Raw genomic sequence first — 14,321 nt, forward strand, 5'->3', positions numbered from 1 at the left:
ATGATCAGCATGGCCGCGTCTTTGTCAGAAGGAGCAGTCTTCCTGCTTAAGGCTCCTAGACTCCAATCGAGGAAGTTAAAAATTTCGAAGGCGCGAAAGACTCCCTTCATCAAGTGGTCCAGATCTGAAAAGGACCAGCAGACCTTCGAGCGTCTCATAGCCGACCTGCGGGGAGAGTCAACCAAACTTGAGAAGTCGGCCTGGGCAGAGGCAGGAACCCCCAAGCCAGGTTCCTCTCCCGTGGCATACCAGACGCCCGACTTAGAAGCAAGCTTAGGAGGAGGAAACACAAAAGAGGTCCTTCCCAGTTGCTGCTTGGACTGCAACCAATCCCCTAAAACCCTCAAAGCTCTCCTTGATGATCTGGCGAGGACAAGCTTGGTGTAGGCAGGCGTAGTAGACTGCATGCCCAGAGAAAACTCGGAGGGAGGAGAACGAGGGGTTGCAGACACGAAGTGTTCAGGGTACAACTCTCTGAACAGAGCCAGGACCTTGCGAAAGTCTAAGGAAGGCGGCGAAGACTTGTGTCCTTCCACCTCAGATGGAGGATCATCCAGATGGGCAGCTTCATCCTCAGAAACCTCATCGCCTGAGAGTTGAGTAGCGAGAGGTAAAGGCAGAGTGGCAGGCTGAATGGCTGAATCCTGCAGAACGGGTTGTAAGGCATGAGGCTCATGCTGCATGGCATGCGGCTCAAGCTGCATGGGATGAGGCTCATGCTGCATAGAATGCGGCTGCTGCATGGTATGAGGCTCGTGCTGCATGGGTTGAGGAGGATGCCTCATAGCATGAGGCTCCTGCCTCAAGGGTTGAGGAGGTTGCTGCATAGCATGAGGCTCCTGCCTCAAGGGTGGAGGAGGTTGCCGCATAGCCTGAGGCTCCTGCCTCAGGGGTTGAGTTGGTTGTCGCATAGCATGAGGCTCCTGCCTCATGGGTTGAGGAGGTTGCCGCATAGTGCTGGAACCTGGCAACTCCCGATGCGGCTGCATCTGACAGGGAGGACTGCGTAAAGGTGGAGGAGCGCTCGCAGGAGGAGGGGTGCTAACCTTCTCTGCCTGATACTCCTGCATCAAAGCCGCAAGCTGAGACTGCATAGTCTGCAGCATTGACCACTTGGGGTCCACAGTGGTTGGAGCAGAGGCCTGTTGAGGCACCACTCTACCTCTCTTGGGAGGTGTGCAGTCATCAGATGACTGCGGCGAGTCCGAACTGGCCCAGTGGCTACACCTGGGCCGTTGGACTAGCTCGGAAGGGACCTTACGTTTGAGAGGTCGTGAGACCTGGGTCCACCGTTTCCTCCTGGAAACCTCTTCCGCAGACGAGGAATTTAAGGGCTCATTCGTCTGGGAGTGGAAGTGACGATCTCTATCAGATACGCCCGCAACCACTGAGGATACAACTGTGCGCCGATCAAGGCCTGCCGAACCCTTTTGCCCTTCGACGTTGCTTCTCCCCTGGGCTTGGGAGCTTGCAAGAGGTCCCGGACTGGGAGGACGACTGGCACGCACAGAAGTATCCTCATGCGCAACACTGACACTGACACTATGCACAGCACTGGCACTAACACTTCCCACTGCACTCTTCACTTTAAGCTCCTTGACATCTGCCAAGAGAAGATTGTGGTCACTAACTAACGACTCCACCTTATCACCAAGAGCCTGAATGGCACGCAACATATCCGTCATATCAGGCTGAGCACTCGTAGCAGGTTCGGGGGTCACCACTACAGGGGAAGGAAAAGGTTGAGGGACATGGGGAGAGGAATAAACCAAAGAGCGAGAAGAACTCCTCCTAACTCTCTCCTTCTCTAACCTAGTTGTATATTTGAGGAATTCATTAAATTCGAATTCCGAAAGCCCCGCACATTCCCCACATCGATCTTCCAATTGACAGGATTTTCCCCTACAATCGGAACAAAGGGTGTGAGGATCAACAGAGGCCTTCGGAAGACGCCTATTACAAGTCCTAACACTACATCGCCTATATTTAGGAGCTTGAGAGTGGTCGGACATCTTGAATTTAGGGAACAGTCAAGGGGGAATTCCAAAGTAAAGCAAAGATCGTTAACCAATAAGTCAAATTAAATCCAAAAGCTATCTAAGCTAAGGGAAAAGCTTCCTGTACAGCGAAGGCTAAATTTTAGAGCAAATACTTCACCAAAACCGTGAACAAAAGACTCCAAAATCAACAGCGTATCCATGTAGGTCTTGCCGGCGGCACGACAGAGGAAAAATTGAGGTCTTGTTGACAAGAAGTACTGGAGTACCTGACCACAGATGGCGCTGGTGAGTACACCCCCACCTGTATAAGCGATCGCTGGCGTATCCCGACCGTAGATTTCTGTCGGGCAACGGAGTTGACAGCTACATGATCATCGGGTAAGATTAATATTGAAAACTCTATGTTTTCAACTTAATTTACTACTTTATGAAATTCAGGAAACTTTAACTCTAAAGCCAATTCTTTGGGCACGCCCTAAATCAGAAATCCTGACTACTCAGGGGGTCTGGTAAAACTACCTAATAATACGTTTTCTGACCAGGTTAACTATTTATTGACTGTTTCTTCAAGAATTTGAGCGGAAAATATTTATGCTAGTCTCCCATAAACTGCAACAACATGAGTAAGTACTTACTCTAATAAAAGTGAAGGTCTGTATGCTCAAAAGAATGAGTGGTGGTTCTTTACCACCAGCATGACTTGCTTCATTATAAAAAAAAATCAGTGGTTGACCTAAATACAAAAGGCATATCTTAAATTGATTTATGTACCAAGAAATATAGGCAGACCTACACATAAGACATAACAATTGATTTCCTTGCTAAAAATCAGAGGTCTACCAATAAAATACTGACCCACACCCAAATATATGGTTGTAAATTAAAAGGTTTGTACACTAAAAACATTAGATATAGTGCAACATAAGCTCATTATAAACCAGAAATGTTATCATACTTACATATCCCACATTCCCAAATTTTTATTGTTTTTCCATCACGTTTCATATATTTCACAAAATGTAGTCTACTTCGAGGATCATCTCGATCAACATGAGTGTACTTTTGAGGAGGACTGGTCTTCAAAACATCCATCAATTCGCCACCTGCTGAGTCTCCTTTCTGTTAAAACAAAAGTACATGTACAAAATAAAACAAACAAATTACTTCATTCAATTCACTCTACTCTAATAACGTTCTCTACTTGGGTCATATTAATCATCATCATCATCTCCTCCTTCGCCTATTGACACAAAGGGCCTCGTCATATTAATAGCCTTTTTCTTGGCTTGAACCTGTGCCGGCCAGTGAATAAGCTCCTATTAGCACTTATTCTTAGGTAATTTATTGCTAAATATACCAGAGAAAAAATGTAAAGGAGTGCTAGGTTAACTAGCTCGCTCACCTATTGGTGTCGGTATAGAATTGGGCGTATAATCCAGAGGTCCCGCACTATTTAGATTCATCCACGACAAAGACCCCAATAGAGGAGAGCCGTTCAACCTCACTCGGCACCACCAACTCTGCATCCGCTCAGAACCCAACTCCTTTTTAGCACGCCTGTGTGGTAACCCGCTTGTTTGTGCTCTCGTGTTTTTGCCTTATTTTTCGTGGATTATGGCTTCTACATCGGTTTCCCAGGAGACACCGTCTAAGTTAAGTACCAAGCTATGTTTTGCTGTGTTTTGAGCAATCTAGATCGTTTAATATTTAAATTATAGGAGTTTATTCTCTTCGATCATCTCGGTCTTGCTCGATTCCGCTTACGGTTGGTACTCCTGTTTTGAGAGCTTTTAGTTTCACTCGCGGTGTTACTAAGTGTATTATTTTTATTATTAGTTTAAATTTTTATATGTTTTATTGTGGATATTCATTATTTAGCGTTTAGAACCCTTGTGGTTCATATTTAGGGCCGATATCAGATTACGTATCGTAGATGGCTTGCCGACCTTCGTTACTGGGCGGCAATTTTTATTATTTAAGCCATCAGGATGTTGTCCTTCGGGATTTATTCATTATTTCGCATGCCTTGCCCTAATTTTTTATGTGTATATTTATATATTTTTCAACGCTATTACTTTTATAATGAATATTTGTGCTTATTACTCCGTATGATCTGTTTTGGTAGTGTTTGGGGATCGTCAGTTGGTAGCCCTGCTGCTCCGTATCACGTGATCCTCCCCCAAGCTCCCCCTCTCGCTAGGTTGGTGGCTAGGCTTCTCTCCCCCCTCCCCTAGGGGACCGTTGCCTTCCCTTCTTTCAGAGGGGGTAGTTCAGTGTTTATGGACTTTGTCCTCCCTCCGGGTGTCCTGGCGGTTTCGTCTCTGTCTAGACTGGTTGGCCACCGGTCAACAGAGTAGGATCCCGGTGCACCCTATTTTATATTCACCTATCACACCTTTATTATGTTATACGAAACCCTCCGGGTTCTGTTGGTGGTTCTTATCTACGGTTCCGCCCCCCTCTTAATTTATAACAGTTACTATGATTATATATGACAGATCACTATCCCGGAGTTCCTATATGTATTAGTTTATGGATGTACTTTTATTTCCCGGTCCGGGGCTTACCCTCGCTCCGGGAAATCAGACACCATGTGTGTTAATTCTTTGTTGCATCCTTCTTTATGATCCCGGCTCGACCGGAATGGATAGTTATACTCTAGTCTTAAGTTAGACTTATGTTTAGGCCCGGGTCCTCCGGACCCGCCCCTACTTAAGAGTATTACAGTTAAGCTCTAGTCTTAAGTTAGACTTATGTTTAGTCCCGGGTCCTCCGGACCCGCCCCTACTTAAGAGAATTACAGTTTCTCATATACTATTCTTTTTATAGATGGTGCATTGTCAGACGACGGCCTGTGCGGCTGTTCTTCACCAGCCTTGTGGCCATACTGTGTGTAGGTCTCACGCCCTCTGCGGAGTTCAGCTGGAAGACATCGTAGTCTGGCACCCTGATAATTGTATGGTCTGTTTTGACCTCATCACCACCCTTGGATCTGATTCGGTGAGTCCCATTGGCTATGTTGTCTTTCTAATTATTTTACCTTTATTTGGTATACATACACTATTTAGTAAGATTTCTATGGTCTTGAAGGACCTCCGGGAATCTTCCTTTCTGTAATTCCCACTATTATTTCAGGCATCCCCGGAGCAGAAGACTGCGGCTCGGGCCACACTGAAAGTGTGGGTTGGGGGATTTGCCGAAACGTGAAATCGAAACAGCCTTACGTCCTTTCTGAAGACTACTGTGCTATGATCTACCCTAATGCCAAGTCTTCAGCCGCTGTGGCTAGGCATGTTGCGGCACCCATCATTGCCGACATTGATGCCACTATTTCGGGATTCATCGACCAGGAACAAGATCCGTTGGATGCCCCCGGAGATCTGGAAGACAATGTTGCCTCCTTAAACTTGGATGTGGAACCTATGTTGTTGGATGATCCGGATGCAGGTACAGTGAACCCTCGTTTATCGCGGTAGATAGGTTCCAGACGCGGCCGCGATAGGTGAAAATCCGCGAAGTAGTAACACCATATTTACCTATTTATTTAACATGTATATTCAGACTTTTAAAACCTTCCCTTGTACGTAGTACTGTTAACAAACTACCCTTTAATGTACAGAACACTTAATGCATGTAATACAGTACCCTAAACTAAAACAGGCACAATTATTAAAGGCGACTTTATATCATGCGTTTCCTAAACACGCCAAAAAGCACGATAAAAAATGGCAACCAATGTTTTGTTTACGTTTATCTCTGATCCTAATGAAGAAACACGCATTTACACATCTGTTTATAGGTTAGTTTTTGCATCAATTATATTGATTATTCAGTACAGTATGTTGATTTGGTTATTACTAATGTTTTACTTAATTTTTCTTAGGACTTCCAAATGAAATTTTTTTCTTTATGACGCCGCCTGAAACGACGGCGTCATAAAGTACGCTCAGTAAACAAACTAAGGAATTTAACCCGCATGATGAAAGTGATAAATAATGATATTACAGTAAAAGCTTTTAGAAAATATGTTATTACAAATATTATTTACCGTATCTATATAAAATCATACATACGTAGCAAAGCAGGAAAACAATCTACGAGAGAGAGAGAGAGAGAGAGAGAGAGAGAGAGAGAGAGAGAGAGAGAGAGAGAGAGAGAGAGAGAGAGAGAGAGAGAGAGAGAGTTGTTTTACATACGTAAATGTAAATTTTAAACAAAACAAAAACAGCCCCATTTCATATAAAATAGATTACAAATATTTTACTTTATCATATTACAGTAGTCTGTATAATACTGTAAAGTTCAGTACAGTATGTTGTTGTTAAAGTCGTGGCGATGAAATTCTCACGAAACAAAAACACGCCATTTGTTTACAACAGCTGATTCTCTCTCTCTCTCTCTCTCTCTCTCTCTCTCTCTCTCTCTCTCTCTCTCTCTCTCTCTCTCTCTCTTCGTGTTATACAATACTTACATTTAGATGAAGAAACTAAAATTAGTTTTCTTAGTGTCAATTAAATACGAAATGAAATAATTAGGCCGAGTCTACATCCATTTCAATCATAGCTAAAAATACGGCATCCGATTTCATCAGCAAACCACTATTTTTTGGGAAATATCATTTTATTCTAGAAAATTACCACTCTTTAAATAGTTAATTGCACATTAAGAAAGCGTGTACTTTTGTTTTTAAATTTCGGGTGTGTTTTAAAAATCGAGTATTGTTGACTTTTTTTTTTTTACTTTTGGCTGTGATTAGATCAGCTGTCATCTAGCTGCCGCTCTTGAGTGTGTACGAATACACTAACAAAGTATCATTTATACCATTTCTTAACTTATTCAAACCGTCTACAGTATACAGTTGATATTACATAAGCACCAATGTGTTATAACCTATCAAATTTTTTTGTTTATTACATTTAAACCCCCCTCTATCTCTCTCTCTCTCTCTCTCTCTACCTCTCTCTCTCTCTCTCTACCTCTCTCTCTCTCTCTACCTCTCTCTCTCTCTCTACCTCTCTCTCTCTCTCTACCTCTCTCTCTCTCTCTCTCTCTGTGGGCTACTTTTCACTACCTCCCATTCCTTACCTCTCTCTATCTCTCTAACAAATGATATCTTTGTTGCTCCTCAAAGTTTCATTTATATTGAAAATCAATCATGATTCAATTTTCCTTACTTTCTCCAATCTCGCACCATCGGTCACATCGCGGTATTTTCGATATTTCCGGAAAATCCGCAATATATGTATAGACATGGGTTATGAAAAAAATCCGCGAAGTGGTGAATCCGCGATGGTCGAACCGCGAAGTAGCGAGGGTTCACTGTAGGGTGGTAAGTGAGGCAGGTGTTACCGGCGCTGAGATTCCTATCCTCAGCCCCGCTCTTTCTTCTTCATCTGATCTCTCTTCTTTCCATGGTTTTTCTGGGGACCGCGATTCGTCTCACCGATCACACCCGGTTCCCCCCAAAGATAAGTCTATATCTAGAACTTTGCCAAAAGCTCGTAAGCCCCACAAGGCTTCCCATAGTTCCAAATCAAATACAAACCCGTCATCTAAGGCTTCCGGCTCCTCCTCTAAGTCTCACGACCCGGGAGTACAATCCGCCACTTCTGCTCCTAACCCGGGCCTTTCCGAATCAGCCATGCTTCGCATTGTGTCGGAGATGCAATCTAAGATTGTGTCGGAAATGCAGGCCAAGATGGACACGATGTTCTCTAACATTGGTCAGAGACTTGGGGCATTAGAGCATGGTGCTCCGGAGCGAGTTCAAAGCTCTCTCATCCCGGATGCCTCTAAGCTTCCGCCGTTTACCAAGAATAACCCTTGGCGCATGGCTCTTCATTCCCCATTCTCAGACGGGATGTTAACGTTGGAAGGTCTTGGTACTCGTCCACTAGAGGATTTTGAATTCTTTCCTCCTGGTCTCGCATTTCCATTTCATGGTTATGCCAGGCTTACCGAGGAAGCTCTGGTTCGGCTGGATAAGGTCCCCAAAGAGACCGTCATTTTCCTAAAGGAACAAGCCCAATCTGTTTGGGCTAGGTTCCTGAATGATATAGGTTGCACCAATACCATGTTGACGCCTCATAAAAGTTCTTTCACAATGTTCTTAATGGACAAGAATACCGTGACTCCATGCGTCACTAAGATTGCAGAGCTTGCTTTTCAATATGCTCTGGAGGAGAAGCCCTTGCCTCCCATCCGAGAGGTAGATCCGATCTCCCTCCTTCTTCCTTCAGGTAATGAGTGTTGGGACAATGTCCATACCACCTTTACTTCTGGCAAGCTAACAGCGGACTGTGCGTCAGTAATGTTTAGTGAACGGCTTCCCCGTCTCCCGGAATCCCTTATTAAACAGGAGTATGATTCCCGCCTACGTGTTGGTCGAACTTTGAACTTGGCCACGTCTACGGAGTCGATAGCCTTAACTTATGATACTGAGAGTATCTTTAAGTCTCTCAATAAGGCTACTTTGCAGTCGTTATATTTTGACTTATATGACTTTGCTCTTGCTAAACGTAGGTGCCGCAAACACGTCCTGGCTGAGGCGACTATTAGGCACGAGCCGAATAAGCTTATCCGGTCCTCTTGTTGGGGTCCAAATCTTTTCCCTGAGGATCTTGTGGAGGAAGTCTTGACAGAGGCTACTAGAGTTAATCAGAGCCTTAAAGCCCGTTGGGGTTTGACTCCTAAGCGGAAATATGATCCCGCAAGTTACCAAGCCCGGGGTAGGAAGAAGCTCCGCCCGTATACCTCCACTCAGTTCCGGCAACAGCAGAGTAGCTCGTCCGTTTTCCGGCAGCCTCTTCCTCCATCTCCTGCTGTTCCTGCACAGCCTTCCACCTCTCAGGCTCCTTCCTCGGACGACTACGTCACCGTTCTGCTCCCTAAGAGCCAGCTTCCCGGTGCCTCCACCACCTCTCCAGCCTTTAACCAATCTTATGAGGCTCAAGGCTCTTCCCAGGGTTATAACAGAGGTAGAGGCTACCACCGTGGTTCATACCAGAACAGAGGTAGAGGTAGATTCTTTCGCAAGGGAAAGAACTTCCGAGGCGGACGTGGAGGCAACTCCTCAAGCCAATACTGAGGTGCAGCGGGTAGGGGGGAGGCTTTATGCCTTCCGCAACAAATGGAGGTTCAGTCCCTGGGCTTTCAGTATCATCTCCAAGGGACTGGGGTGGAGTTGGATTCAAGGACCTCCTCCACCGAACAGATTTCATCAGCATTCCACTCCGGACCTAGTCGAATTTGTCCAGGACCTGTTACAAAAGAACGCCATACAAGAAACGAAACACCTGAAGTTTCAGGGTCGGCTGTTCAGTGTCCCGAAGAAGGATTCGGACAAGAGAAGAGTGATTCTAGACCTATCCCTTCTCAACTTGTCCATTCAATGCGACAAGTTTCGAATGCTTACCGTCTCGCAGGTGCGGACCTTACTTCCCCGTGGGGCCGTCACCACCTCTATCGATCTTACAGACGCCTATTATCACGTCCCGATAGCGAGACACTTCCGTCCGTATCTAGGCTTCCGCCTAGGAAACAAAAATTACTCCTTCAAGGTGATGCCTTTCGGGCTCAACATCGCCCCAAGGATCTTCACAAAGTTAGCAGAAGTTGCTGTTCAGGAACTCAGAAATCAAGGGATTCAAGTAGTAGCCTATCTGGACGACTGGCTCATTTGGTCAGACACCTCCCAAAATTGCCTAAAAGCCACTCACAGAGTCATCCAATACCTTCAATCTCTAGGCTTCCAGATCAACTTCAAGAAGTCCCGTCTTCTTCCGAAATCAAAGTTCCAATGGCTCGGCCTGCAATGGGATCTTATATCTCACACTCTGTGTCTTCCCAAACCCAAGAGGTTAGAGATTGCAATGAACACCAAACGCTTTCTCAAAGACAAAGTAAGTTCCAGACGACTCCAAGAGAGGATCCTAGGGTCCCTTCAATTTGCTTCAGTGACGGATCTACTTCTGAAAGCAAAATTGAAAGATATCAATCGTGTCTGGCGTTCGAGGGCGAACCGGAAGCTCCGGGACAGGAAAGTCCGCCTTCCTCCCATTCTACGGGAAAGACTTCTACCTTGGACAAGGGCCAACAATCTGTCAAAGTCAGTTCCCCTTCGATTTCCGCCTCCGAAGTTAATCATTCACACGGACGCATCCCTATCAGGTTGGGGAGGCTATTCTCAGCTCAGGAAAGTTCAAGGTCTTTGGTCTCCCTTATTCCGCCAATTTCACATCAATGTGCTGGAGGCCATGGCAGTTCTTCTAACCCTGAAACGTCTCGCTCCATCCAAGAGACAACACCTTCGTCTGGTTCTCGACAGCGAAGTGGTGGTCTGCTGCCTCAACAGAGGCGGATCAAAATCAGGGCCTCTGAACCATGTTCTAGTAGCCATATTCTCCCTAGCAGCCTCGAACCGTTGGCATCTTTCAGCTGTCCACCTGGCGGGAGTCCGGAACGTAGTTGCAGACGCCTTGTCCCGGACCTCCCCTCTAGAATCGGAATGGTCACTCGATCTAAAGTCATTCCGGTGGATTCTCTCTCGGGTTCCGGGTCTCCAAGTGGACCTCTTCGCCACGGAGTCCAACCACAAATTGAGAGTATATGTGGCTCCCAATCTAGACCCTCAGGCCTACGCCACAGACGCCATGTCACAGAATTGGGACATCTGGGAAAGGATTTATCTCTTTCCCCCGGTGAATCTTTTACTGAAAGTCCTAGACAAACTGAGATCCTTCAAGGGAGAGTAGCCTTGGTCGCACCCAACTGGCCCAAGAGCAATTGGTACCCTCTCCTGCGAGAGTTGAGACTACATCCTCACCCGATACCCAATCCGGTTCTGTCTCAGATAGTACAAACACGCGTTGTGTACGCTTTCTCAAACATTCAGAGCGCCCTAACTTTATGGACTTCATGAAGTTTGCGGCCATGCATGGTGCCAATATCGATCCTCAAAACACCCTGTTCCTAGAATCAGATAAACGGGATTCCACCATCCGCCAATATGATTCTGCGGTTAAAAAGTTGGCTAAATTTTTGATAGACTCAGACGTACACTGTATGAACTTGAACCTTACAGTCACTTTCTTTAGAACTTTATTAGAATCAGGTCTGGCAGCCAATACTATCACCACTATTAAATCTGCCTTGAAAAAGATCTTCCTAGTGGGTTTTAACATAGACTTAACCGACTCTTTGTTAGCTTCAATTCCGAAAGCCTGTGCCAGACTGAAACCGGTTACTCGTCCTACCCCGGTTACCTGGTTCCTTAATGATGTTCTCAAATTGGCTTCTGATACCATTAACAGTTCTTGTGATTACATTCCCCTTCTCAGGAAAACACTTTTCCTGGTGAGTTTGGCTTCCGGGGCAAGAATTTCTGAACTGGCAGCTTTGTCAAGAGACCCGGGTCATATTGAGTTCCTTCCTTCGGGAGAGGTCCTTTTTTCACCTAACAAATTCTTTTTAGCTAAGAACGAAGACCCTCAGAACAGATGGTCCTCCTGGAAAATTGTTCCCCTCACGCAAGATCCGTCTCTGTGCCCTGTTACTACTCTTAAGTCTTATTTATCCCGGACCTCCTCTAACTCCTCCGGGCCTCTATTCGTTAGAGAACAAGGAGGTACCATTACCATTAAAGGGATCAGGCAACAAATTTTGTATTTTATTAAACAAGCTAGCCCTGACTCTTTTCCTCTTGCACATGATATCAGAGCGGTTGCTACTTCGGTGAACTTTTTTCACCACATGAATTTTACGGATCTTTCCAGGTATACAGGGTGGAAGTCACCGTCAGTGTTCAAGAAACACTATCTTAAACATTTGGAAGCCCTTAAATTTCCTACAGTAGCTGCAGGGAGCGTAGTTACCCCCAGGTAACTCACATGTTAATTCCTTGTCATTTTATCTCTCCCCCTTACCTGCCTCATTTATACCCTATTTGTATTCGTTGGTTTCGCACCTGATTACTATTACTATATTTGTAAATTTTTGACTCCTGAGTATCTGTATATATCATCACTCACGGCATTATTATACCTTACCTTTTTTGTCAATTGTTCTACCAAGTGGATTTATGTTCTTTTTAAGATACCCTTATAGCTGTTTTTGGCACTCATCTCTGATTAAAATAACTTGTATTTCCCTTATGTTTATGTTTTTTCCTTTATTTTGCAAGTTTGGTGACATTTCTCTTGTATATATTCACTGGCCGGCACAGGTTCAAGCCCAGAAAAGGGATTTTGACGTAGGAAAAATCTATTTCTGGGCGAGGGACCTGTGCCGCCCAGTGAACCCTCCCAGCTCCTCTCCCTTGGAGTCCCCAAACTTTGGGTGCTAAGGAGTTGGGTTCTGAGCGTATGCAGAGTTGGTGGTGCCGAGTGAGGTTGAACGGCTCTCCTCTATTGGGGTCTTTGTCGTGGATGAATCTAAATAGTGCGGGACCTCTGGATTATACGCCCAATTCTATACCGACACCAATAGGTGAGCGAGCTAGTTAACCTAGCACTCCTTTACATTTTTTCTCTGGTATATTTAGCAGTAAATTACCTAAGAATAAGTGCTAATAGGAGCTTATTCACTGGGCGGCACAGGTCCCTCGCCCAGAAATAGATTTTTCCTACGTCAAAATCCCTTTATTATTATTATTACTTGCTAAGCTATAACCTTAGTTGGAAAAGCAGGATGCTATAAGCCCAGGGGCTCCAACAGGGAAAATAGCCCAGTAAGGAAAGGAAATAAGGAAATAAATAAATGAAGAGAACAAATTAACAATAAATCATTCTAAAAAAAGTAACAACATAAAATAAAGCATAAGAACATGATCAAATGATGGCAATGTGAGAAAAACGTCCATCAGAGTCAGCGAGTGAAAATTCAAGAAAACAGCCTTAACAAGAGGAAACAAAAGAAGAAAAAGAATTTGTTTAAAGTTTCAAATTCAATGGCAGATACACTATAGTCCATTTCTTTTAGCGAGTCATATTTGCACCGACTCGCAGCGGTGCCCTTTTAGCTCGGAAAAGTTTCCTGATCGCTGATTGGTTGGACAAGATAATTCTAACCAATCAGCGACCAGGAAACTTTTCCGAGCTAAAAGGGCACCGAATTGCGAGTCGGTGCAAATATGACTCGCTAAAAGAAATGGACTATAGTAGATGGAGTCCCTATCAAGAAATGCAGTGGCCCATATGTTATGCTATATTACTGACATTGTTTTATATCGTAAACAAAAATTTTTGAAAGAATAATTTGTTGCAATATTCTAAATCATTAAAACGTTTCCTAGTGCAATTGACTCTCCAACATGTTCTAAATTAAGTAAAATCACCCTCAAATCATTAAAAAAGAGGTAAATCTAATTTAAATAATTCCATTTGTCTTGAAATTTCACATAAATTAGGGAAAGAAAAAGTAAAATACCTCATCAGACGACTCGGGAGCATCTTTTTTTCTTGGACACGCTGCTTTCACTCTTATTTGGATACACGATGATTTACCTTCAGTCTCTCCTGGCTCCTCTTTGATGTGGAGGGAATCATCAGAAAGAGGGTCAATTTCTTCAATAACCTGTCAAAAATTATTTAAAGACTTTAGATAACACAATGTTTCTTAAGCACCTAAGATTTATACACTACGACAATTTTTATTTCACAGTACACAATACAAAGGAAAAATTAAATGCAAATTAAGTTGATACACCAGATTCCATTATCTATTTCTTTCAAGCTATTATTATTATTATTATGATTATTATTATTATTATTATCAATATTATTATTATTATTTGCTAAGCTACAACCCTAGTTGGAAAACCAGGATGCTATAATCCCAGGGGCTCCAACAGGGAAAGTAGCTCAGTGAGGAAAGGAAACGAAGAAAAATAAAATATTTCAAGAAGAGCAACATTAAAATGAATATCTCCTATATAAACTATAAAAACTTTAACAAAACAAGAGGAAGAGAATTAAGATAGAATAGCGTGCTCGAGTGTACCCTTAAGCAAGAGAACTTTAAACCAAGACAGTGGAAGACCATGGTACAGAGGCTATGGCACTACCCAAGATTAGAGAACAATGGTTTGATTTTGGAGTGTCCTTCTTCTAGAAGAGCTGCTTACCATAGCTAAAGAGTCTCTTCTACCCTTAGAAAGAGGAAAGTGGCCACTGAACTAATTGTTCAGTGGCCACTTTCCTCTTTCTAAGTGCAGTGAGAAGAATTGTTTGGTAATCTCAGTGTTGTCAGGTATATGAGGCAGAGGAGAATATGTAAAGAATAGGCCAGACTATTCGTTGTGTGTGTATGTGTATAGGCAAAAGG

At 44.0% G+C, this 14,321-nt stretch overlaps 1 protein-coding gene across 1 annotated transcript in view; it reads right to left on the reverse strand.

Moving 5' to 3' along the window:
- Nucleotides 1-14,321, reverse strand: part of LOC137654445 (uncharacterized) — a 63,223-nt gene that overhangs the window by 32,985 nt on the left and 15,917 nt on the right. The window contains exons 3-4 of the mRNA XM_068388070.1: nt 13,425-13,571; nt 2,960-3,119 (exon numbers count right to left, since the gene is read on the reverse strand). Coding sequence (XP_068244171.1) covers nt 2,960-3,119; nt 13,425-13,571 — 307 coding nt within the window. The remainder of the gene's footprint in view (nt 1-2,959; nt 3,120-13,424; nt 13,572-14,321) is intronic.

The sequence above is a fragment of the Palaemon carinicauda genome, chromosome 15 (genome assembly GCF_036898095.1).
Source record: "Palaemon carinicauda isolate YSFRI2023 chromosome 15, ASM3689809v2, whole genome shotgun sequence".
NCBI lineage: Eukaryota > Metazoa > Arthropoda > Malacostraca > Decapoda > Palaemonidae > Palaemon > Palaemon carinicauda.